The sequence below is a fragment of the Carcharodon carcharias genome, chromosome 12, assembly GCF_017639515.1.
Source record: "Carcharodon carcharias isolate sCarCar2 chromosome 12, sCarCar2.pri, whole genome shotgun sequence".
In the NCBI taxonomy this organism is placed as follows: Eukaryota; Metazoa; Chordata; class Chondrichthyes; order Lamniformes; family Lamnidae; genus Carcharodon; species Carcharodon carcharias.
The window spans coordinates 140,710,799-140,737,903 of NC_054478.1; the positions used below are offsets into that span (position 1 = coordinate 140,710,799).

Sequence of the window (27,105 nt, forward strand, 5' to 3'; positions counted from 1 at the left end):
CCAACTGCACCCGACCTTTAAAGCAGGAAGTCCCTGACCCGAGTCAACATGAACCTCATCAACTGTACCGACCTTTAACGCAGGAAGTCACTGACCCGAGTCAAAACGAACCTTGCCAACTGCACCCGACATTTAACGCAGGAAGTCCCTGACCTGAGTCAACACGAACCTCGCCAACTGCACCCGACCTTTAACGCAGGAAGTCCCTGACCTGAGCCAACACGAACCTCGCCAACTGCACCCGACATTTAACACAGGAAGTCCCTGACCTGACCCAACAGGAACCTCGCAAACTGCACCCGAATTTTAACGAAGGAAGCCCCTGACAGTCCAACATGAACCTTGCCAACTGTACCCAACCTTTAACGCAGGAAGTCCCTGATTCGAGCCGACGTGAATCTCACCAACTGCACCCGACCTTTAACGCAGGAAGTCACTGACCCGAGTCAACATGAACTTTGCCAACTGTACCCGATCTGTAACGCAGGAAGTCCCTGACCCAAGTCAACATGAACCTCGCCAACTGCACCCGACCTTTAACAAAGGAAGCCCCTGACGGTCCAACATGAACCTCGCCAACTGCACCCGACCTTTCACGCAGGAAGTCCCTGACTCGGTCCAACATGAACCTTACCAACTGCACCCGACCTTTAACGCAAGAAGTCCCTGACCCGAGTCAACATGAACCTCACCAACTGTACCCGACCTTTAACACAGGAAGTCCCTGACCTGAGTCAACATGAATCTTGCCAATTGCACCCGACCTTTAACGCAGGAAGTCCCTGACCCGAGCCAACAGGAACCTCGCAAACTGCACCCGACCTTTAACGCAGGAAGTCCCTGACCCAAGTCAACACGAACCTCGCCAACTGCACCTGACCTTTAACGCAGGAAGTCCCTGACCCGAGTCAACATGAACCTCATCAACTGCACCCGACCTTTAACGCAGGAAGTCCCTGACCCGAGTCAACATGAACCTCATCAACTGCACCCGACCTTTAACGCAGGAAGTCCCTGACAGTCCAACATGAACCTCACCAACTGCACCCGACCTTTAACACAGGAAGTGCCTGACCTGAGCCAACATGAACCTCGCCAACTGCACCCGACCTTTAACGCAGGAAGTGCCTGACCTGAGCCAACATGAACCTCGCCAACTGCACCCGACTTTTAACACAGGAAGTCCCTGACCCGAGTCAACATGAACCTCACCAACTGCACCCGACCTTTAATGCAGGAAGTGCCTGACTCGGTCCAACATGAACCTCACCAACTGCACCCGACCTTTAACACAGGAAGTCCCTGACTCGGTCCAACATGAGCCTCACCAACTGCACCCGACCTTTAACACAGGAAGTCCCTGATCCGAGTCAACACGAATCTCGCCAACTGCAGCCGACCTTTAACTCAGGAAGCTCCTGACGGTCCAATATGAACCTCGCCAACTGTACCCGACCTTTAACGCAGGAAGTCCCTGACCTGAGCCAACATGAACCTTACCAACTGCAGCCGACCTTTAACGCAGGAAGTCCCTGACCCGAGTCAATATGAACCTCGCCAACTGCACCCGACCTTTAAAGCAGGAAGTCCCTGACCCGAGTCAACATGAACCTTGCCAACTGCACCTGACCTTTAGCGCAGGAAGTCCCTGACCCGAGTCAACAGGAACCTCACCAACTGTACCGACCTTTAACGCAGGAAGTCACTGACCCGAGTCAAAACGAACCTTGCCAACTGCACCCGACATTTAACGCAGGAAGTCCCTGACCTGAGTCAACACGAACCTCGCCAACTGCACCCGACCTTTAACGCAGGAAGTCCCTGACCCGAGTCAACACGAACCTCGCCAACTGCACCTGACCTTTAACGCAGGAAGTCCCTGACCCGAGTCAACATGAACCTCGCCAACTGCATCCGATCTGTAACGCAGGAAGTCCCTGACTCGAGCCAACGTGTATCTCACCAATTGCACCCGACCTTTAACGCAGGAAGTCTCTGACCCGAATCAACACGAACCTCGCCAACTGCACCTGACCTTTAACGCAGGAAGTCCCTGACCCGAGTCAACATGAACCTTGCCAGCTGCATCTGACCTTTAACATAGGAAGTCCCTGACCCGAGCTAACACGAACCTCGCCAACTGCACCCGACCTTTAACACAGGAAGTCCCTGGCCCGAGTCAACACGAACCTCGCCAACTGCACCTGACCTTTAACGCAGGAAGTCCCTGACCCGAGCCAACATGAACCTCGCCAACTGCACCCGATCTGTAACGCAGGAAGTCCCTGACCCAAGCTGACACAAACCCCAATGACCTCACGACCTTTAGTGCAGGAAGTTCAGTTATTTGTCTGCACTATTTACCTTGTGATTTTTGTGGTGAGCATGATAAGGCAGATGAAGCTGGAAGAAGTATTCAAGAATGCTTCCCAACAGAGTACGCCGACACTTTGAACCCTCTCCTACCAGCAGAATCACACGCGGGTGGGAACGTATTATAAGTACCCTGCATTTATTATTCAGTCAGGTCAAATGGGCCGAAGGTTGAGAATTTGTTCTCGAACAGTCTGTAGACAAATGTGTTATAAATGTGCCGAGTATTCCCATTAAGCATTTCTGTATGTCTGCAGGTCCACCAGTAGGGCAGTGTTTGGAGACTTTCGACACATATTGGGGACTACCTTGAGAAGGCAGATGGTTCCCAAAGCCCTGGCTGTTGCTGCTTACATGAAGATAGATTCAGTTCTACCAGGAGAAGTATTTGTAAGTTGTTCCTGTGGAGGTACCACTTTGAAAATGTCTTAATTGGGCAATGATTTGAGATATCTGATGAATAAAGGGATGCAAGTTTGCATTCTCCCTGTACACCATCACTGGGTAAGATAACGTTAATGGAAGCTGATATTAAATCTTCAGTTTTGGTCATTTCTCTGCAGTTGATCTCAATCGGTTTTGATAATCCTACTGTACCCATACTATCACCCCCCTTTTATTCTTGGTCTTGATATGCTATGCCAACTCTTCAACCCTCAAAAAATTGCCCAGAGGTCAGAATTGCCAACCCTCCAAGACTGTCCTGCCATCACCAGGAATTAAAGGATCATTGCCAAAATACTGCAACAAGGAGAATGCAGGAGGTACCCCTAGGGGCAAGAAACCAAATGGTGTTTCTTTTTAAAATAAATCCTTTGAACACTTCTGTTTGTCAGTTATATAGTTACAAACGGGTAAACGACCATTTTACTGACAGCCAAGATTCGTCTGTTTGGAAAAGCCGATTCACTTTCTGACTGGTGTGGGAGGTAGTGGGATGGGCCAATGGTGGGCATGTGGGGGAACGAGATGGTCGGTGCAGGAGGTCATATGGTGGAATATGTCCAACCAGAGTTGGCAACCCTACCGGAACCTGTCTTAAAACTTAAACATAGCTAAAGGCCCACAACAGGGCTGGGTTTCTCATATCTGAAGCTTAATTTTCACACTCTATTAGCAGTATCAGGTTTGGCTCAATTGGCACTCTTGCCAATGAGTCAGTCGGTTGTGGGTGCAAGTCCCACTTCTGAGACTTGAGCACAAAATCCTGGCTGACACTCCAGCACAGTACTGAGGGGGTGCTGCACTGTTGGAGGTCATGTCCTTCAGGTGAGACATTAATCTGAGGCTCTGTAACTCCAGCACAGTACTGAGGGGGTGCTGCACTGTCGGAGGTCATGTCCTTCAGGTGAGACATTAATCTGAGGCCCTGTAACTCCAGCACAGTACTGAGGGGGTGCTGCACTGTCGGAGGTCATGTCCTTCAGATGAGACATTAATCTAAGTCTCTGCCTGACTTCTGAGTGAGACACAAATGATCCCATAGGAACATAGAAAATGGGAGCAGGAGTAGGCCATTTGAGCCTGCTTTGCCATTCAATATGATCATGGCTGAACCTCTATCTCAATACCACACGCCTGCTCTCTCCCCATACCCCTTCATGCTCTTAGAGTCCAGAAATCTATCTATTTTCTTCTTAAATATATTCAGTGACTTGGCCTCCCCAGATTCCTGTGGTAGAGAATTCCACATGTTCAGCACACTCTGAGTGAAGAAGTTTCTCCTCATCTTAGCCCTAAATGGCCTACCCCATATCTTGAGACTGTGACCCCTTGTTCTAGACACCCCCAGCCAGAGGAAACATCATCCCTGCATCCAGTCTGTCCATCCCTGTCAGAATTTTATACGTTTTAATGATACCCCCTCTCATTCTTCTAAACTCCAGTGAATACAGGCCTAGTTGACCCAATCTCTCCTCATACAACAATCCTGCCATCCCAGGATCAGCCTGGTGAACCTTCACTGCATTCCCTCTATGGATAGTATACTCTTTCTTAGGTAAGGAGACCAAAACTGCACCCAATACTCCAGGTATGGTCTCACCAAGGCGCTGTACAGCTGCAGTAAGACACCCTTGCTCCTGTACTCAAGTCCTCTCACAATGAAGGCCAACAGATCATTTGCCTTCTTAGATGTTTGCTGTACCAGCATGCTTCCTTTCAGTGATTGATGTACAAGGACACCCAGGTCCCTTTGTACACCAACATTTCCCAATCTATCACCATTTAAATAATACTGTCATTCTCTTTTTCCTATCAAAGTGGATAACTTCACATTTATCCACATTATACTGCATCTGCCATGTATTTGCCCACTCACTCAACTTGCCTGAATCACCTTGAAGCCTCTTGTTATGATCCCAGCTGAGGTTACCCCTGGACAAGCCTGATCCCAGATTGGATCCCAGCTTGATAAATCCTAACTTTTATTCGTTTGTTTAGATATGTGGAGAGTAGCTACTGAACAGAGTCACAGGAGTCAGCTAATGAACTTTAACAAAAGAATAAAACACTTATTCAACAAGAAAAGATGAACTATATTACAATACTCCTTCACCCACAGCTATACCTTTACTGATATATACCGATTTGTAAGGATAACACAAGTTACAAAAGCTATCTTATACCCCAATGTCCACAGTAGGTACACAGTCCACGTACCAATAGGCATCCTGTGGTCAGACACACCCACACTCTGAAACCAAGTGACAGATGCCACCTCAAAAAGATGCCATGGGTCTCTCCTCAACTCCCCACAGAGGCTTGTCACACATGAGCCAAAGAGCCTCACTGAATCCCATCCTTCACATGAGGGTTTCCAATCTCCATGCTCCAAGATGTCACCTTGGAATCTTCTCTCAAACCGACACTTTCTCTCAGATATCATCTGCAAGGGTTCACCTTCAGGGTTCAAATTCTCCTTCCAATGTTCCTCTTCCCTGGGTCACCACATGTATACAAGCTGCCTTCCATGTACTCTCTCTCTCACCGACTCAGTGTTAACACTACACCACTGCTTCACATGCCAATAGCAAAGAGTTACAGACCTTCAGCCATCTCTTTGAACTTTCTTGCTTCTCGCTTTAAATCTGCTTCTGCAGCTTTTGTCTCTTTAACTCTGAAGGTTGGAGCCTTTCTCTCTGCCCCTTACTCTTAACTTCACTTAACAGAACCTTTTCCAGGTTCTTGTCCTTGCTTTGACTAGAAGGTCTGCTTGGGACTTTCCCCTCTTCCACTCCCTTGGAGTTTGGGGTCTTTTCTTTAGGTTGGGACTGGCTATCTGTCCCCTTTGCTCCAGTCTCTCCTGACAGCACTTCCAAAAAACCAACTGAACTCCACAGCTTCCAAATCAAAACTGCTGTTTCTCTTCTTTGTGTGCGTGTCTGTGGGAGGGACCTGCCTCTCTGGCCCCCTGTTGCTATGCAACAGTTCAATTTTTCTACCCTTGTTTAACTTAGTTGTGACAGTTGTTAAAAATACTCATTAGAAATGCAAGCACCCTTTTAAAGTGAAACTAAAACTCCATATAACACGCATACACAGAAATACAAATTGAACTTAAACTTTAAAGCTAAAACTCATTCCTAACACCTATAAATACCACAATAACTTATTTAAACTATCTCTATTTCCTAACACCTCACATTCCCTAGTTTTGTGTCATCAGCAAACTTGGAAATTGTTAAATCCAAATAATACATTTGGTTCTCTCATCCAAATTATTGATATATATCATGAATAGGTGGGGCCCAAGCACTGATCCCTGCAGTACCCCACTAGTCACTGCCTGCCATTCCAAAAAAGACCCATTTATTCCTACTCTCTGTCTCCTGTCTGCTTACCAATTCTCAATCGATGCCAATATATTACTCCCAATCCCATGTGCTTTAATTTTACCTCTTATGTGGGACTTTATCAAAAGCTTTCTGAAAATCCAAATACACCATATCCACTACTTCTCCTTTATCTATTCTGCTAGTTATGTCCTCAAAAAACTGCAGTAGGTTTGTCAAACATAATTTCCCTTCCATAAATCCATGTTTACTTTGTCTAATCCCGTTAATATTTTCTGTTATCACACGCTTTATAATAGACTCTAGCAATATCCCTAACACTGATGTTAGGCTATCCGGTCTGTAATTCCCTGTTTTCTCTCTCCTTTATCAAATTGTGGGGTTACATTTGCCAGCCATAATCTGCTAGGGACTGTTCCAGAATCTACAGAATTTTGGAAAATGACAACCAATGCATCCACTATTCCCATGGCCACCTCCTTTAGTACCCCGGGATGTAGATTATCAGGCCCTGGGGATTTATCAGCTTTCAGTCCCATTAATTGATCTAGCACTATTGTTTTAGTAATACTAATTTCCTTCAATTCGTCCTCTTCACTAGACCCTTGGTCCCCTGGTATTTCTGGGAAGTTATTTATGTCTTCCTCTGTGAAGACAGAACTAAAGTAGTTGTGTAATTGCTCTGCCATTTCCTTGTTCTCTATTATAAACTCTCCCATTTCAGACTGTAGGGGACCTATATTTGTCTTCACCAATCTTTTCCTTCTTACAAACTTATAGAAGCGTTTACAGTCCTCTTTTATGTTCCTTGCAAGTTTACTCTCATACTCTATTTTTCTCCTCTTAATCAATCTCTTGATCCTCCTTGGCTGAATTCTAAACTGCTCCCAATCCTCAGGCTTGCTACTTTTTCTAGCAACTTCACATGACTCCTCTTTGGATTTAACACTATCCTTAATTTTTTTTGTTAGCTATGGCGAACCACACTATTTTGAAGAAGAGCAGGGGAGTACTTTCTGGTGTCCTGAGCAATGTCTATCCCTCAACCAACATCACTAAAACAGATAACCTGGTCATGATCACATTCGTGGGACCTTGCTGTATGCAAATTGGCTGCTGCATTCCCTATATTACAGAAGTTCTGGGATTTTGACCCAGCAACGGTGAAAGGCCATTGATATAGTTCCAAGAGAGGCTGATGTTTGTCTTGGAGGGGAACATGCATGTGGTGATGTTCCCATGCGCCTGCTGCCCTGGTCCTTCTAGGCAGTAGAAGTCGCAGGTTTGGAAGTTCTTGTCGAACTGCTGCCATGCATCATTTAGATAGGAGCATAAGAACAGGAGGAAGCCATTCAGCCCCTCAAGCCTGTACCACCATTCAATGGGAACATGGCTGATCTGTGACCAAATTCCATATACACACCTTCACCCTGCATTATTAGACCTAAGAAATAGAAGCAGGAGTAGGCCATTTGGCCCATCAAGCCTGCTCTGCTATTTGATAAGATCCTGGCTGACCTGATTGTGGCCTCAACTTCACTTTCCCTGTCTGCCCTCCATAACTGCTGACCCCACTCTCAATCAAAAATCTGTCTAACTTGGCTTTGAATATATTCAATGACCCAGCCTCCAATTCTCTCTGGGGAAGAGAATCCCACAGACTCATGACCCTCTGAGAGAAGAAATTCCTCCTCATCTTCGTCTTAAATGGAAGCCCCGTTATTTGGAAACTGTGCCCCCTAGTTTGAGATCCCCCTGCAAGGGGAAACACCCTCTCAGCATCTCCCCTGCCGAGCTCCCTCAAATTCTTCTATGTTTCAATAAGATAAACTTTAAACCTTCTGAACTCCAATGAGTATAGGCCTAACCTGCTCAACCTCTCCTCATAAGACAAACACCTTCATCCCAGGAATCAGCCGAGTGAACCTCTGACCAGCTTCCAATGCGAGTATATATCTCCCCTTAAGTAAGGAGACCAAAACTGTGCACAGTACTCTAGGTGTAGTCTCACCAGTGCCCTGTACAGTTGTAGCAAGACCTCCCTACTTTTATATCCCAACCACCTTGCAGTAAAGGCCAACATTTCCATTTACCTTCCTAATTACTTGCTGTACCTGCAAGCTAACTTGTTGTGATTCATGTACAAGGATGCCCAGATCCCTCTGTACTGCAACATTCTGAAGTCTCGCTCCATTTAAGTAACACTCTACTTTTCTATTCTTCCTGCCAAAATGAACAAACTCACATTTTCCCACATTATACTGCATACAGACATACGAATTAGGAGCAGGAGTAGGTCATTCGGCCCCTCGAACCTGCTCTGCCATTCAATAAGATCATGGTTGATCTGAATGTAATCTCAACCCCACGTTCCTGCCAACCCCCGATAACCTTTCACCCCCTTGTTAATCAAGGATCTATCTATTCCTGCCTTAAAATATTCAAAGACTCCGCTTCCACCACCTTCTGAGGAGGAGAGTTCCAAAGACTCAGGGCCCTCTGAGAGAAAAAAAATTCTCCTCATCTCTGTCTTAAATGGGTGACACCTTATTTTGAAACAGTGACCCCTAGTTCTAAATTCTCCCACAAGAGGGAAACAGCCTCTCCACATCCACCCTGTCAAGAACCCTCAGGATCATTCTTTTTAAAATCAGTGAGGAGGGAGTCAGGAGATTCACTGTTCAAAATCAGTGAGGAGGGAGCCGGAGTTTTCACTGTTTAAAATCAGTGAGGAGGGAGTCGGGAGATTCACTGTTTAAAATCAGTGAGGAGGGAGTCGGGAACTTCACTGTTTAAAATCAGTGAGGAGGGAGTCGGGAACTTCACTGTTTAAAATCAGTGAGGAGGGAGTCAGGAGATTCACTGTTCAAAATCAGTGAGGAGGGAGCCGGAGTTTTCACTGTTTAAAATCAGTGAGGCGGGAGTCGGGAGATTCACTGTTTAAAATCAGTGAGGAGGGAGTCGGGAACTTCACTGTTTAAAATCAGTGAGGAGGGAGTCGGGAACTTCACTGTTTAAAATCAGTGAGGAGGGAGTCGGGAACTTCACTGTTTAAAATCAGTGAGGAGGGAGTCGGGAACTTCACTGTTTAAAATCAGTGAGGAGGGAGTCGGGAACTTCACTGTTTAAAATCAGTGAGGAGGGAGTCGGGAGATTCACTGTTTAAAATCAGCGAGGAGGGAGTCGGGAGATTCACTGTTTAAAATCAGCGAGGAGGGAGTCAGGAGATTCACTGTTTAAAATCAGTGAGGAGGGAGTCGGGAGATTCACTGTTTAAAATCAGTGAACAGGGAGTCAGGAGATTCATTGTTTAAAATCAGTGAGGAGGGAGTCGGGAGATTCACTGTTTAAAATCAGTGAGGAGGGAGTCGGGAACTTCACTGTTTAAAATCAGTGAGGAGGGAGTCGGGAACTTCACTGTTTAAAATCAGTGAGGAGAGAGTCGGGAACTTCACTGTTTAAAATCAGTGAGGAGGGAGTCGGGAACTTCACTGTTTAAAATCAGTGAGGAGGGAGTCGGGAGATTCACTGTTTAAAATCAGCGAGGAGGGAGTCGGGAGATTCACTGTTTAAAATCAGTGAACAGGGAGTCAGGAGATTCATTGTTTAAAATCAGTGAGGAGGGAGTCGGGAGATTCACTGTTTAAAATCAGTGAGGAGGGAGTCGGGAGATTCACTGTTTAAAATCAGTGAGGAGGGAGCTGGGAGATTAACTGTTTAAAATCAGTGAGGAGGGAGTCAGGAGATTCACTGTTTAAAATCAGTGAGGAGGGAGTTGGGAGATTCAATGTTTAAAATCAGTGATTAGAGAATCAGGACTGTTGGGATATTTGAGACGTTATTTCAATTGGGGATTATGGGAGTTTGGTGCCATCGCATGTTTGGTGTTGGGGTGAGGGGTGGAGTCAGGGAGTTGTGACGAGTTGGGGAGAGTGTGTGAGTGGGTGGGGGACTGGAGGAGTTGGGGCATGTTGGGGAGTGTGGGTTTTGACACCGTCGGGGGAATGCATGTTTTGGCTTGAGAGGGTGAGTGGGAGAGTAGGGGTGAGTGGGGAAGTGAGGGAGTGGAGGACTATGTCTGAGTGCGAGTGTCATTGAGATTGGGGAGTCAGGTGGAATAGGGAGTGGGAGAGTCGAGAGCATTGGGGGACTGGGGGTGAGTGGGGGAGCCTGGGGGAGAGGGGAGTCAGCGGGAGTGGAGGAGTAGTGGTGTCGAGATCAGTGCTAGAGTCGAGAGCATTGGGGGAGTGGGGGAGTCAGGGAGAGTGGGGCAGTCGGGGGAGTGGGGCAGTCGGGTGGAGTATGGGCAAGTGGGACAGTTACACACACAATCACAAAATCTCACAGTGCAGAAGAGGCCCTTCGGCCCATTGAGTCTGCACCGACACATGAGAAACACCTGACCTACCTACCTAATCCCATTTACCAGCACTTGGCCCATAGCCTTGAATATTATGACATGCCAAGTGCTCATCCAGGTACTTTTTAAAGGATGTGAGGCAACCCGCCTCCACCACCCTCCCAGGCAGTGCATTCCAGACCATTACAACTCTCTGGGTAAAAAAGTTTTTCCTCACATTCCCCCTAAACTTCCTGCCCCTCACCTTGAACTTATGCCCCCGTGTGACTGACCCTTCAACTAAGGGGAACAGCTGCTCCCCATCCACCCTGTCCATGCCCCTCACAATCTTGTACACCTCAATCAGGTCGCCTCTCAGTCTTCTCTGCTCCAACGAAAACAACGCAAGTCTATCCAACCTCTCTTCATAACTTAAATGTTTCATCCCAAGCAACATCCTGGTGAATCTCCTCTGCACCCCCTCCAGTGCAATCACATCCTTCCCATAATGTGGCAACCAGAACTGCACACAGTACTCCAGCTGTGGCCTCACCAAGGTTCTATACAACTCCAACATGACCTCCCTACTTTTGTAATCTATGCCTCGATTGATAAAGGCAAGTGTCCCATATGCCTTTTTCACCACCCCACTAACATGCCCCTCTGCCTTCAGAGATCTATGGACACGCACGCCAAGGTCCCTTTGTTCCTCAGAACTTCCTAGTGTCATGCCATTCATTGAATATTTCCTTGTCAAATTACTCCTACTAAAGTCTATCACCTCACACTTTTCAGGGTTAAATTCCATCTGCCACTTATCTGCCCATTTGACCATCCCGTCAATATCTTCCTGTAGCCCAAGACACCCAACCCCACTGTTAACCACCCGGCCAATCTTTGTGTCATCCGCAAACTTACTAATCCTACCCCTTACATAGTCATCTGTGTCGTTTATATGAATGATAAATAATAGGGGACCGAGCACAGATCCCTGTGGTACGCCACTGGACTCTGGCTTCCGGTCACTAAAGCATCCTTCTGTCATCACCCCCTGCCTCCTACAACTAAGCCAATTTTGAATCCACCTTATCAAATTACCCTGTATCCCATGTGCATTTGCCTTCTTTATAAGTCTCCCATGTGGAACCTTGTCAAAGGCTTTGCTGAAATCCATATAAACTACATCAACTGCACTACCCTCACCTACACACCTGGTCACCTAGTCAAAAAATGCAATGAAATTTGTTAGGCATGACCTCCCTCTGACAAAGCCATGCTGACTATCCCTGATCAAACCTTGCCTTTCCAAGTGGAGATAGATTCTCTCCTTCAGAATTTTCTCCAATAGTTTCCCTACCACTGACGTGAGACTCACTGGCCTGTAGTTCCCTGGCTTATCTCTACAACCGTTCTTAAATAGCAGAACCACATTAGTTGTTCTCCAGTCCTCTGGCACCTCCCCCGTGACCAGAGAGGAATTAAAAATTTGGGTCAGAGGCCCTGCAATGTCCTTCCTTGCCTCCCTCAGCAGTCTGGGACACAAATCATCTGGACCTGGAGATTTGTCCATTTTATTATTCCTTCTTATCACCCTAGAGGGAACATGTTGAGCCTGTATCCTCCCCATTTCCTTTTTGAACGCTCCCCACTGCTCCTCTGTAGATTTCCCCACAAGTAACTTTCCCAGTCTACCTTGGCCAGATCCTGCCTTATTTTACTAAAATCCGCTCTCCCCCAATCCAAAACATTTTTTTGCAACTTGTTTATTTCTTTGTCCATAAGAAACTTAAACTGTACCATGTTGTGGTCTCTGTCACTAAAATCATGACATCGGACGGAGTGGTGGGGGGTGGGGGTCAGAGGGGGTGGGGATGTTGTGAGGAGTGATGGAGTAGAGGAGTGTGGGATTTGCGGGCAGTGGGGGGAGTTGGGGGTGAGTGGGGATGTCGTGGGGGGACAATGGGGGAGTCAGGATGAGCGGGAGCATCAAGGTGAGCGGGGGAGTTGGGGGGAGTGGAGGGAAGTGGGGGAGTGGAGGGGAGTGGGGGAGTAGGGAGGAGCAGGGGAGTGGAGGGAAGCGGGGGAGTGGAGGGAAGCGGGGGAGTGGAGGGAAGCGGGGGAGTGGAGGGAAGCGGGGGAGTGGAGGGAAGCGGGGGAGTGGAGGGAAGCGGGGGAGTGGAGGGAAGCGGGGGAGTGGAGGGAAGCGGGGGAGTGGAGGGAAGCGGGGGAGTGGAGGGAAGCGGGGGAGTGGAGGGAAGCGGGGGAGTGGAGGGAAGCGGGGGAGTGGAGGGAAGCGGGGGAGTGGAGGGGAGCGGGGGAGTGGAGGGGAGCGGGGGAGTGGAGGGGAGCGGGAGAGTCGAGGGGAGCGGGAGAGTCGAGGGGAGCGGGGGAGTCGAGGGGAGCGGGGGAGTCGAGGGGAGCGGGGGAGTCGAGGGGAGTCGAGGGGAGTGGTGGGGAGCGGGGGAGTCGAGGGAAGTGGGGGGGAGTGGAGGGGAGTGGGGGAGTAGGGGGAGCAGGGGAGTTGAGGAGAGTGGGGGAGTAGGGGGAGCGGGGGAGTGGGGGGAGCAGGGGAGTGGAGGGGAGTCGAGGGGAGTGGGGGAGCGGAGGGGAGCGGGGGGAGTGGAGGGGAGCGGGGGAGTGGAGGGGAGCGGGGGAGTGGGGGGGAGCGGGGAAGTGAGGGGGAGCGGGGAAGTGAGGGGGAGCGGGGAAGTTGGGGGGAGCGGGGGAGTGGAGGAGAACGGGGGAGTGGGGGGGATCGGGGAAGTGGAGGGGAGCAGGGGAGTGGAGGGGAGCGGGGGAGTCAAGGGGAGTGGGAGAGTCGAGGATTGTGGGGGAATCGAGGGGAGCGGGGGGGGGTTGAGGGGAGCGGGGGAGTCGAAGGGAGTGGGGGGAGCGGGGGAATCGAGGGGAGCGGGGGAATCGAGGGGAGCGGGGGAATCGAGGGGAGCGGGGGAATCGAGGGGAGCGGGGGAATCGAGGGGAGCGGGGGAATCGAGGGGAGCGGGGGAATCGAGGGGAGCGGGGGAATCGAGGGGAGCGGGGGAATCGAGGGGAGCGGGGGAATTGAGGGGAGCAGGGGAATCGAGGAGAGTGGGGGAGTGGAGGGAAATGGGGGAGTCGAGGGCAGTGGGGGAGTCAAGGGGAACAGGTGAATTGCGGGGAGTGTGGGTGATGAGGGGAGCGGGGGAGTTGAGGGGAGCGGTGGACTCGAGGGGAGCGGGGGAGTCAAGGGGAGTGGAGGGGAGTCATGGGGAGTGAGGGAATTGAGGGGGGTCGTGACAATTTCAGCTGCTGAAGAATCTGAGTGTAACAAACAATTGTGACATCACAGGAATCTAGTCAGTTGATTGGCCGGTTAATGCTTGCTGTAAGGGACAGTGTGTAATAACTCCTTAAAACACCAGAGCTAAGATAGATTAGTAAATAAAACGAACTAATTCTCACTCACTTCGCTCACTTTTCCAGACCACTTTATCCGATTCAGGGTCGTGGGGTGTTGGCGCCTATCCTAACAGGCAATGGGCACCAGGTGGGGTTTACAGAAGGTTTACTAGACTGATGCCCGGAATAAGCAGGTTGTTTCATGACGAAACACTGGACAGGCTAGGCTGGTATCCACTGGAGTTTAGAAGACTAAGAGGTGACTTGATTGAAACATATAAGATCCTGAGGGGCCTTGACAGGGTGAGTATGGAGAGGATGTTTCTTCTTGTGGGAGAATCTAGAACTAGAGGTTTAGAAACAAGGGGTCGCCCTGTTTCACTCAGAGGGTTATGAGAATTTGGAATTCCCTTCCTCAAAAGGTGGTTGAGGCAGTCTCTGAATATCTGTATATAAGGACAAGCTAGATATATTCTTGATAAGCAAGGGGGTGAAAGGTTATCGGGGTAGGCAGGAATGTGGAGTTGAGGTTAAAATTAGAAAGCCGTGATCTTACTGAATGGTGGAGCAGGCTCGAGAGGCCAAGTGGCCTCCTCCTGCTCTTAATTTATATATTGGTATGTGTTACTCTCCGCAGGATTCCCAGCCTCTGACCTGCTCTTGTAGTCACAGTATTTATATGGCTGGTTCAGTTCAGTTTCTGGTCAATGGTAACCCCCAGGATGTTGATAGTGGGGGATTCAGTGACAGTAATGCCATTGAACATGAAGGGGCAATAGTTGGATTCTCTCTTGTTGGAGATGGTCATTGCCTGGCACCTGTGTGGCATGAACATTACTTGTCACTTGTCAGCCCAAGCCTGGATATTGCCCAGGTCTTGCTGCATTTGGACATGGACTGATTCAGTATCTGAGGAGTTGCGAATGGAACTGAACATTGTGCAATCATCAGCGAACATCCCCACTTCTGATCTTATGATGAAGGGAAGGTCATTAATAAAGCAGCTGAAGGTGGATGGGCTTAGGACACCACCCTAAGAAGCTGATTGGTTTGTTGTGGGGTCACTTAGCTCTATCGCATGCTACTCCCATTGTTCAGCGTGCAAGTGGTGGAGTGTTGAGCTCCATCAGGTTAACAGCGCATTTTTTTAGCAATACCTGGTGGTGCTCTAGCATGCTCTCCTGAACGCTTCATTGTATCATGGTTGATCTCCTGGTTTGATGGTAACGATAGGCTTTGGGATTACAGATTGCAGTTGAATACAATTCTGCTGCTGCTGATGGCCTACAACGCCTCTTAGATGCCTAGTTTTGATCTGTCCTGAATCTATCTCATTTAGCATGATGGTATTGCCCCACAACTCGATTGGTGCTATCTCCAGCATGAAGATGGGTCTTCATCGCCATAAGGACTGTGCAGTGGTCACCCCTACCAATGGACAGAGGCATCTGCCTCATGCAGCTTGTTGAGGATGAGGTCAAGTATGTTTTTCCTTCATGTTGGTTCCCTCACCACCTGCTGCAGACCCAGTCTAGCAGCTTTGTCCTTTAGGACTTGGCCAGCTCGGTCAGTAGTGTTGCTACTGAGTCACTCTTGGTGACGGATGTTGAAACCCCCCCACCCATTGTACATCCTGTACCCTTGTCAACCTCAGTGCTTCTTTCAAGTGATGTTGAATGTGGAGGAGCACTCATTCATCAGCTGAGGGCAGGGGGACGGAAGGTGGCAATCAGCAGCTGGTTTCTTTGACCGGGCTTGACCTGATGTCATTAGACATCACAGACCCTGAAGTTAATGTTGAGAACTCTGGTGGCAACTCCCTCCCGACTGTGCTGTCATCTCTGCTGGGTCTGTCCTGCTGGTGGGACAGGACATCCCCAGGGATGGCGATGGTGGTGTTTGGGAAATAGGCTGTTAGGGTATGATTCGGTGAGTATGACCATGTCGGGCTGTTGCTTGATGAGCCTGTGGGACAACTCTCTCAGTTTTGGCACAGTATCCCCACATGTTGGCCAGGAGGGCTTTGCAGTGCTTTGTGGGCCATTCAATAAGATCAGGGCTGATCCGATGTGCCCTTAACTACACTTCCTCCATAACCCTTAACTCCTTTATCAATCAAAAATCTAACTGAGCCTTGAATATATTCATTAACCCGGACTCTACTGCTCACTGTGGAAGAGAATTCCAAAGACTAATAGCCCTCTGAGATGAAACCCCTCCTCATCTCCATCTTAAATGGGAGACCCTTTATCTTTAGTATCTCCCACAAAGGGAAACATCCTCTCAGCATCTACCCTGTCATGCTGATGTAACTGACTAGCTTTCTAGGCCATTGCAGAGGACAGTTAAGAGTCAACCACATTGATTTAAGCCTGAGAGAAGAATGTTGGTCAGCTTATCAGAGGACATCACTGCTTTTTTACAAAGCGTCTACCTGAACCAGAACCTGAACCTGTTACAAACAGGCAGACTTGGTATTGTAATCATGTCTCATCTGAATATTACCACCTCCAATTCTCTTGCCATCAACCTAGATCTGGGCTTGAACTTGCAACCTTGTAAACTGGTAAGAGCCAGTGAAGAAAGAATGTTGAATGTCCATGAGGCATAAGATCATAAGGAATAGGAGCAGGAGTAGGCCATTCAGCCCATCAAGCCTGCTCTGCCATTCAATAAGATCAGGGCTGATCCGATGTGCCCTTAACTACACTTCCTCCATAACCCTTAACTCCTTTATCAATCAAAAATCTAACTGAGCCTTGAATATATTCATTAACCCGGACTCTACTGCTCACTGTGGAAGAGAATTCCAAAGACTAATAGCCCTCTGAGATGAAACCCCTCCTCATCTCCATCTTAAATGGGAGACCCTTTATCTTTAGTATCTCCCACAAAGGGAAACATCCTCTCAGCATCTACCCTGTCAAGTCCCCTCAGAATCATTTATGTTTCAATAAGATCACCTCTCATTCTTCTAAACTCCAATGAGTACAGGCCCAACCTGCTCAACCCTTCCTCATGAGACAACCCCCTTCATCTCAGGAATCAACCGCGTGAACCTTCTCTGAAATGCTTCCAAAGCAAGTATATCGCTCCTTAAGTAAGGAGACCAAAACTGCACCCAGCACTCCCAGCTGGATCTCACCAATACTGTAGCAACACAGAGGGACACGGTTTACAGGTATTCTTCTCCCTTTCAAGAAACTATTCAGCTTCTTTCCTGATAAGATGGTGTTCTCAAGGGCAATTAGGGACGGGCAATAAATGCTGGCCTAGCCAGCGGCTCCCACATCCTGTGAATGAATATCAGAGGCTAAGAACCCTGGCATTAGACACCATGATCCTCAGCCAATGTCCAGCCACCCTGGAGCAGAGTGTTTATTTGGGATGTGGCTCTTTTTGGCATTCTCTAATGGATGAGTGATGCGGTGTTGAACCTGAGAGTGTAATGATGTCTCACCTTTGACCTTCTATAGCCTATATTGAGTCTCCTGACCCTTCAGCATGTGTGACCGAGAACCCAATCGCTAGGGAGTGCTCAAGCAGTTTTGCCATTGTCTGTTCACAGGGGCTGCGGCAATACTTTGTGGCCAATGACCTCAAGGATAAGAGAGAATTTAGTATCAAGAGCCAAGGCACCAAGATTGTAAGGATCGACATGCAGACCTTTACCGAACTAACGGACCCCCTAACATTGCACAAAGTTCAGAAACTGAAATCCATTTACCCAAGGTAAGTGAAAGTCATGGAGGCTTGGGGTAAGGAGGTAAGCACATACATATTAACAGATAAAAATGGTTTTTGGTGATGAACTGGCACAGTACTGAAGAGCCCAAACACTCTGCTCCATGGGTACCACCTGCGAGTGTCGCAGAATCACAGAATCTCACAGTGCAGAAGAAGCCCTTCGGCCATTCGAGTCTGCACCGACACGTGAAAAACACCTGACCTACCTACCTAATCCCATTTACCAGCACTTGGCCCATAGCCTTGAATGTTATGACGTGCCAAGTGCTCATCCAGGTACTTTTTAAAGGATGTGAGGCAACCTGCCTCCACCACCCTCCCAGGCAGCGCATTCCAGACCGTCACCATCCTCTGGGTAAAAAAGTTTTTCCTCACATTCCCCCTAAACTTCCTTCCCCTCACCTTGAACTTATGCCCCCTCGTGACTGGTCCTTCAACTAAGGGGAGCAGCTGCTCCCTCTCCACCTTGTCCATGCCCCTTATAATCTTGTACACCTCGATCAGGTCAGGCCTCAATCTTCTCTGCTCCAACAAAAACAGCCCAAGTTTATCCAACCTCTCTTCATAACTTAAGTGTTTCATCCCAGGCAACATCCTGGTGAATCTCCTCTGCACCCCCTCCAGTGCAATCACATCCTTCCTATAATGTGGCGACCAGAACTGCACACAGTACTCCAGCTGTGGCCTCACCAAGGTTCTATACAACTTCAACATGACCTCCCTACTTTTGTAATCTATGCCTCGATTGATAAAGGCAAGTGTCCCCAATGCCTTTTTCACCATCCTACTAACGTGCCCCTCCGCCTTCAGAGATTTATGGACACACATGCCAAGGTCCCTTTGTTCCTCAGAACTTCCTAGTGCCATGCCGTTCATTGAATACTTCCTTGTCAAATTACTCCTTCCAAAGTCTATCACCTCACACTTTTCAGGGTTAAATTCCATCTGCCACTTATCTGCCCATTTAATCATCCCATCTATATCTTCCTGTAGCCTAAGACACTCAACCTCACTGTTAACCACCCGGCCAATCTTTGTGTCATCCGCAAACTTACTAATCCTACCCCCCACATAGTCATCTGTGTCCATACTGCTTATTCCAGATCCTGGCCCTGCCACTATAAGGAGGGCCCTGACAACTCTCCTGATGTGAAGGGGGAAGGGAATGAAAACCAGAGCTTGGCCCACAGTTTTTTCTGCCAACCATAGGCTCCCCTTGCCTGAATAATAGAAATTGGACTGAAAATTCACTCAGTTAAATTATAGGAAGCGATGGGAGCAGGTGGAGGAGGTCTAGTGGTGCAGTGGGTAGCATCCCTGCCTCTGAGCCCAAACACTCCAGGTTCAAATCCCACTTCAGCACTTGATAACCAAGGAAGTCCACAATGTGGCCAAACAGGCTACATATTAATATCATAAAATCCAAATGCTGGAAATGAAAGTAGAAAATGCACATCTGGACAAAACAGAGTTAATGTTTTGAGCCCAATATGACACTCCTTTGGTGCTTAGGTTGCGTATCAACTTGTGAATCCCACCAACATAAACCAACAGCAGGTGCTAAGAGCAGGGATCTGGAACCTCTACCAATACCAAGCATAGCTTCAGACCAAAGTATGGCCACAGAGACTCAGGCTCCTTGCAGGGGGGTGGGTGGGTGGTTAGTTGGTTGGACGGCCGATGTGGATCAGATTGGTGCCAACAGCACAGGACTCCAGCCCCTTTCTGGCTGAGGTGGATTCAGGGCCTGCCCTGTTGCCCTAACCACGGTGGAGATTATGGCGGGGAGGGTCACAGCTACCTTTTGGCAAAGAACTCAAGAAGGAGATGGATCAGGAGCGAGGCCCTTCAGCCCCTCCAGACTGCTCCACCAATGATTTATGTCTCAATTAGATTTACCCAGCATAGTTTCCTAGCCCTTCATGCCCTTGCCCAATAAAACCCTATCAACCTCAATTGTGAAATGTTTATAAAATTGATAAGTGACTTGCAGTGTAGACCAAAATTAAAGTCCATGAATATAATATAGTGACTGATAAATCCACAAGGGAATTCAGAAGAAACGCCTTCACCCAGAGTGTGTGTTTAGAATGTGGAACCTGATACCATAAGGAGTGATTGAGGCAAATAGCATCAATGCCTTTAAGGGGAAGCATACCAGGGCGAAAGGAATACAAGGGTATGGTATAAACACAGAAAATGCTAGAAACACTCAGCAGCTCAGGCAGCATCAGTGGAGAAAGAAACAGAGTTAATGTTTCAGGCCTGTAACCTTTCATCAGAACTAGGAAAAGTTAGAGGTGAGTAACTCCTGACTCCCCAGAGCCTGTCCACCATATACAAAGACACAAACCAGGAGTGTGATGGGACCCTCTCCACTTGCCTGGATGAGTGCAGCTCGAACAACACTCAAGAAACTCAACACTAGCCAGGACAAAGCAGCCCCTGCTTGACTGGTACCCTATCCACAAACATTCACTCCCTCCACCACCGACGCACAGTGGCAGCAGTGTGTACCATCTACAAGATACACTGCACTGTAAAGGTGTTCAAAATTATGAGGGGTCTGGGCAGAGTAGATGGGGAGAAACTGTTCCCGCTCGTGAAAGGAACAAGAACAAAAGCGCACATATGTAAAATAATTGGCAAAAGAAGCAAAAGCGAAATGAGAATTTTTTTTTCCTACCGGCCAGAGAGTGTGATGGAGGCAGCTTCAGTCGAGGCATTCAAGAGGGAATTGGACCATTATCTTAAAAGGAGGAACGTGCAGGGTTACGGGGAGAAGGCAGGGGAATGGCGCTTTCATTCGGGAGAGCCAGCACAGACATGATGGGCCGAATGGCCTCCTTCTGTGCGGTAACAATCCTGTGATTCTGTGGATAGGTTTTGAGCAAGGACTGGGCGGGACAAGGGCAAATGAAGGCCTGTGATAGGGTGGGAGTCAGGAGAGATTGAATGAGGGAAGAGTGACTCTTCCAGGGCCAAAGGAAGGGCCGCATTGTCCTGAATGGTGTTGAGTTGAGTGTTGTGAGAGCCGCACTCATCCAGGAAAGCGGGGAGTATTCCATCACACTCCTGACTTGTGCCTGGTAGATGCTGGACAGGCTTTGGGGAGTCGGAAGGTGAGTTACTGACCTCTGACTTTTTCCAGTTCTGATGACAGGTGATGGGGAAGTAAAGCAACAAGGAAACAAAAGGTGTGTGTGGAGTAGGGGTGCTGCCGAATGAAAGCAAAAATGAGAGAGAAACCAAAGCACAGAAAGAACAGGAAACGAAATAGGGCGACAGATCTCACTTGCTCAAAACCTATTACATCTCTAAACTTTTCCCAGTCCTGATGAGAGGTCACAGACCCCGAAACGTTAACTCGATTTCTCTCTCCACAGCGGCTGCCATAACCAGCATTTCCCGTTTTTATTTCGGATTTCCGGCAGCTGCTGTATCGTGCTTTGTGAGAAGGATGTGTCACTCGGCCGAAGTGGGATGGGTGGGAGGGGACTCGAGAGGAGCATAAACGCTAGACATGGGCCAGTAGGGCTGAATGGCCTCTGCTGCAAGTCCTGTGTAATTGTACGCACGCTCCACAGCTTTTTAGTGGCAACATTTCCAGACTCCCTCCACCCTTTTGTGTGAATGAAGGTGTCCGACACAGCAGTTGTCTTTTCTCCCAAAGAAGTTTGCTCTAAACTCCCTGTTAGTGTTAGTGCAGCTCTCTGACTGTGCGGGTGGCAAACTTTTCTCTCTCTCTCTCTCTCTTTAAGTGATGATGAACTCTGCGACTGCTTTATCAAAAATAATATCTGGAAAATCCTTAAAAAGAACATGATTGCCCAGCTCCCTAGCAAGCCCCATCTTTATTCAACCTCTGGCCAGGCTGCAGTGTCGGGGCAGGGTGAGGATATATACGAGATCGACAAGACGGGCATCCTGAACCTACCGGAGATTGCCAGCAATCGAAGCATGCTTTTCTCGAAGCCCTCGTATTATGTAGCACCAGTAATCAGATCAATGGATGGTAGCACCACACTGCCAAAGCTGGACCTGCAACTCATTCATGCGATCGCCAAGCATCCATCTAGTGTAGGCAGTCTGCTGCCTTGACTAGGTCCTAGGCATTCCTATACAGCTCCCTTTAAAAGTCCAAAATCTCAGTTTGTTTCCCATCGTTTTGTTCCAATTCCTATTCCCCATTGTTGAGATCACCGCAGGAAACTGCATTGGGATCTTTTGTTTTGTTTTGTTCTTTCACAAATTAGGCTTTTATTTTACTTACTATCTCTTCGCTTGCCAACAACACCACAAGAAGTGCTCGTTCGATGTGTTCCAGTCAGAGGACTTTACCAAAGACCCATATCATAGAAACACAATGTCATAAAAACACAATAGCATAGCATTCAAATGCCCCATACAGCTGATGTCAGACAGACCCATGCATTAACTTCCCAAACTTTAAAGGCTCAATGCAATGTGATAAAGACTCAATGTGTAAAGACTCAGTGTGATAAAGACACAGTGTGATAAAGACTCAGTGTGATAAAGACTCAGTGTGATAAAGACTCAGTGTGATAAAGACTCAGTGTGATAAAGACTCAGTGTGACAAAGACTCAGTGTGACAAAGACTCAGTGTGATAAAGACTCAGTGTGATAAAGACTCAGTGTGTAAAGACTCAGTGTGTAAAGACTCAGTGTGTAAAGACTCAGTGTGTAAAGACTCAGTGTGTACAAGACTCAGTGTGATCAAGACTCAGTGTGACAAAGACTCAGTGTGATAAAGACTCAGTGTGATAAAGACTCAGTGTGTAAAGACTCAGTGTGTAAAGACTCAGTGTGTAAAGACTCAGTGTGTAAAGACTCAGTGTGTAAAGACTCAGTGTGGTAAAGACTCAGTGTGGTAAAGACTCAGTGTGATCAAGACTCAGTGTGATCAAGACTCAGTGTGATCAAGACTCAGTGTGATCAAGACTCAGTGTGATCAAGACTCAGTGTGATCAAGACTCAGTGTGATCAAGACTCAGTGTGATCAAGACTCAGTGTGATCAAGACTCAGTGTGATCAAGACTCAGTGTGATCAAGACTCAGTGTGATCAAGACTCAGTGTGATCAAGACTCAGTGTGATCAAGACTCAGTGTGATCAAGACTCAGTGTGATCAAGACTCAGTGTGATCAAGACTCAGTGTGATCAAGACTCAGTGTGATCAAGACTCAGTGTGATCAAGACTCAGTGTGATCAAGACTCAGTGTGATCAAGACTCAGTGTGATCAAGACTCAGTGTGATCAAGACTCAGTGTGATCAAGACTCAGTGTGATCAAGACTCAGTGTGATCAAGACTCAGTGTGATCAAGACTCAGTGTGATCAAGACTCAGTGTGATCAAGACTCAGTGTGATCAAGACTCAGTGTGATCAAGACTCAGTGTGATCAAGACTCAGTGTGATCAAGACTCAGTGTGATCAAGACTCAGTGTGATCAAGACTCAGTGTGATCAAGACTCAGTGTGATCAAGACTCAGTGTGATCAAGACTCAGTGTGATCAAGACTCAATGTTATGAAAGCACAGTAAATGAAGTATTTGCCTGTTAAACCACTCCAATGTAGGCAAATCAAAAGAAATTTCAAAAATACTATTCATTCTGGCACTGGTCAATCATTTGTAAGTGGGTTAAAATAAAATGTTTTACTCCTACGTTAACTGCAGGAACACTGGGGGATGTGGGACCTTCAGTTAATGTCATGATCATACAACAGCACACCACCAACCTGTGCTGTTGATGCTGCATGAGTCCCAGGGACCTGAACAGAGAGAGAAAGCAAACGAGGGCATTTTTAAAACAATTATTCATGGGATGTGGGCATCGCTGGCTAGACCAGTATTTATTGCCCATCCCTAATTGCCCTTGAGAAAGTGCTGGGTGAGCTGCCTTCTTGAACCGCTGCCGTCCATGTGGTATAGGTACACCCACTGTGCTGTTAGGGATGGAGTTCCAGGGTTTTGACCTCGTGACAGTAAAGGAATAGCAATGTGGTTCCAAGTCACGATGGTGGGTGGCTTGGAGGGGAACTTGCAGGTGGTGGTGCCCCCATGTGTCTGCTGCCCTTGTCCTTCTAGGTGGTAGACGTCATGGGTTTGGAAGGTGCTGTTGAAGGAGCCTTGGTGAGTTGCTGCAGTGTAACTTGTTACTTCGCCATAGTTTCTTATCTTTTGCTATGAAGAATTATTTTAATTGATGGGAAGGAAAAAAAACTGGTTTAAAGGCAAAGGCAAGTGATTTACTGGAAATCACCTGACAGGGATGAGCTTTACATTTTGGGCTTGATTTTTTTGAATTCAGTTGGGGTGAAACTGAGACATGACAAGCTCACACTCTCCTTGCCCTGCCTGAAATGGAGTGGTTTAGTATCCAGCTAAGAACCCTCACCTCAGTGGAACTTATCTGTCTTTGGCAACCCGAGAGACTAAGACAGGAAGGATTGATCCAGCTCTATTCTGTCCCACGCCTCCGTTGGTGAGAACCTCCAGACAGCTAATAGGACCAGCGGCCTGTCTTCACATGAGGGAGCTCCAGGTCGACAGAGTCGAAACCCTGTAAATCTTATCCTTTACTTCATAAAGCCTAAGCTCTAAAGCCCATCTCTGCAGAGACCCTATCTGTTTGTCCTTTGTTTGTTGGTCTGTGTGTGTGCGCGCTGTGGTATTTTTAAAAGGGATGGATAGTTTTACTTCCAGATTGCAGTTGTGTATTAACCAGTTCTTACAACCTGTTTTTAAAAGGAAGATTTGTCTTAAAAGAAATCAATCATTCTGTGTTTATTGAAAGAAGCCTGGTTAAGGTCTCTTTTAGTTTGGGTCTAAAGTAGCGAAGGTAAATAACTGGCCATTTTGGTGAGTGAATTAAACTTTTAAACTAATGGTACGACCTGGGGAGTAGTGGGGCAAGATAAACTGTGCATTCCCCCCATCCCAGTTGTAAGAGTATCTCTTTGTAAACCCCTGCTCCCAGCCAAACACCTTAATGTGCCTTCCAACTACGTATCAGCTGTGGGAGAAGCCTAACTCCCTCCAGTTGGAGTGAATTGCACAATCGCATCCTTTAATAAGGTTCTGAGCAAGCTGAAGCATTGCCTGTTCCTTCCCGACAGCCAACAATAGCAGAGTTGGCTCGGGGGCTGTTTTCAATAAATATTGCTATTGTTTACAACGTACAAATAGGTCTCTCCGGCCAACCCAGCTCCGATGAGCTAAATCATTAAACAGATAAGCGAAAGCATGAGCTCTATGGGATCACTTCGGAGATGAATCCTGCTCTCATTTTGATTCCAATTGCTCCCTCTCCTCTCGAGGGTGCTGACTCTTGCTTGCACACGAAAGATGGGGTGGGGGAGGAGGCGAGGGAGAACCATTGTTACGCAGCGGTAATGAGTGGCAATGACCCATAACGTCCCAGAGCTCGCTGCCCACAAAGACAGCGGAGACGATCCATGATTTCAAAAGGGAATGGAATGGGAACTTGAGGGCGCCATTGCAGCCCCCTTGTCTTCTTGGTTGAGTTGACACTTTGGTTGGAGGGCAGGTCTTTTAGGGACAAAGGATTCTCCTAAAGCTGCGAAGCCTCTTCTAGATGAACAGCCAGGAGATTGGGTCTCAGGTGGACCTGGAAGTTGGAACAAGCAGGGTACTCTGGCCGCATTAGAAGTCTTTCAGTGATGATGGTTCAGCTGTTTCAAATGTTTCTAGGGGTTTAAGCGTCGCAGGTGGCTGCAAAGTTCCCTTATTCCAGGCTCACGTTTAACAAAATATTGGCCACAGAATCGAATACTGTCCACAGTTTAAGCGTCCATAGTCACATGTTTAGTTGCAGCCAACTTAAACAGAGTTTGTGTCCACTTACACAAAGTGTGATCTTCCAGTCCATAATATCCACTATCCTCACACTTGTACTGAGTGTGACAAGAGGAATTGAAGGATATGTTAACAGGGTGAAATGAAGAGGGAGGGGCAAAGGCTCGCGTGGAGAATAAATGCCAGCGTGGACCAGTTGAAGGCGTTGAAGAAACTGTATTTGATAACTATATTAAAAATGGGATAAAGGTGGTTTGGATTGGCAGTCAACAATCAGCCAATGGCATTTCCAGTTGACGTGGGCGGGGTGGGGGGGGGTGGCGCTGTAAGGCCAGATGTGCTGGCTGGCCAATGGCTGAGGAGCAGGGGCGGGGCTGTTGAAAACAGAGCTGATAGCAAAAAGCCGCCAGGGTGACTAAAGTTGGCAGCCTGGAGTCGGTCAGGGTTAACTGGGAGGCAAGTATCGTCTGACCTTAAAGGGACCGAAGGTGGAACGGTGGGCGCGAGAGGTAAAATAGCACCACATGAGTTTCTGGCAGGGTTAAGGATTATTACCATGCTGGTAACTAATTATTAGTGTCCGCGACGCAGGCGCATTAGGTTTAAACCTCCGATTTTCCCTGAATCGCTCGAAGTGTGGTGGCGGGTGTGAAGAGAGATGTTTTTCCTGCCGGCCGCAATGGTGGGGTTTTTGTGCCATATCGCCCACTTCCCAGCGCCTCCCGCCTCATCAATAATGCGTGTGTGGGGAACACGCCGGATCGCTGGCGGGGGCAGGCTCAGATTTGCCCGCCACACCGTGACAGCGCTCCCTTCCTCGTGTCGCCATGCTTAAGGTGCACCAGAGCACAGCCTACCTCAGACCAGGACTGCTCCAGGCAACAGGCGGCCCTGAAAGCAAAGCAGACGGCAGCCCCCCCAGGTTTAGTGACGCCTCTCTGGGGCGCCTGCTGGGCACAGTGGAGGCCCACCCTAAACTCCTCCATTCCCCCCCCCCCCCACCCACTCCAGGCGAAGACCAGCCACCAAACTCACCCATCCAGCATGGGAGGCGGTGGCAGCGGTGGTCAGTGCCAACGCCCTCCAAAAGAGGACAGCCACCCAGTGCCACAAGAGGATGAATGATCTCTGTTCCTCCATGGTAAGTCACTCTTCTCATCATTCTCAACTCACACACGCACAAAGCCATCACACACCCACAGGGATCTCACTCACTGCTGGTTCAAGGGACGTCACCATTCGCTTTCTCACACACACTGTCATTGTCCTCATCCCGTCCATGGCACCACTCACCACCCACACGTGCCAGGCGTCCTTCTGATCTGGCCTGGCAGGCATCCTGCTTACACTCTCTCCATCTCTATTCATGCAGGACAAGCTGGCACACAACAACATGGGGAGGTCGCAGACTGGTGGAGGAATGCCTGAAATCAAGGTCCCTGCAAGCTTTGAAAACAGAGCCATCCAGCTGGCCAGCGACTATCTGGACCATTCCCGTGCTGACGGTGAGGTCGGCACTGCTCTACCAAGTGAGGGTCCAGCAGTGCAACATCCATCAGACAACCATGCTGTGAGTGATGGGTCCTGTTCTGCAGTCCCCTGCGTGAACACGGGTGCTAATCACTTGTACA

General features: G+C 48.2%; 1 protein-coding gene across 1 annotated transcript in view; it reads left to right on the top strand.

Moving 5' to 3' along the window:
• LOC121285158 (cyclic nucleotide-binding domain-containing protein 2-like) overlaps nucleotides 1-22,966 on the top strand; it is a 63,364-nt gene extending 40,398 nt beyond the window's left edge. Inside the window, exons 9-11 of the mRNA XM_041201404.1 lie at nucleotides 2,631-2,763; nucleotides 17,456-17,619; nucleotides 21,396-22,966. Of these exons, the coding sequence (XP_041057338.1) occupies nucleotides 2,631-2,763; nucleotides 17,456-17,619; nucleotides 21,396-21,735 (637 nt within the window). The 3' untranslated portion in view covers nucleotides 21,736-22,966. The remainder of the gene's footprint in view (nucleotides 1-2,630; nucleotides 2,764-17,455; nucleotides 17,620-21,395) is intronic.
• Nucleotides 22,967-27,105: the final 4,139 nt, after the last annotated feature.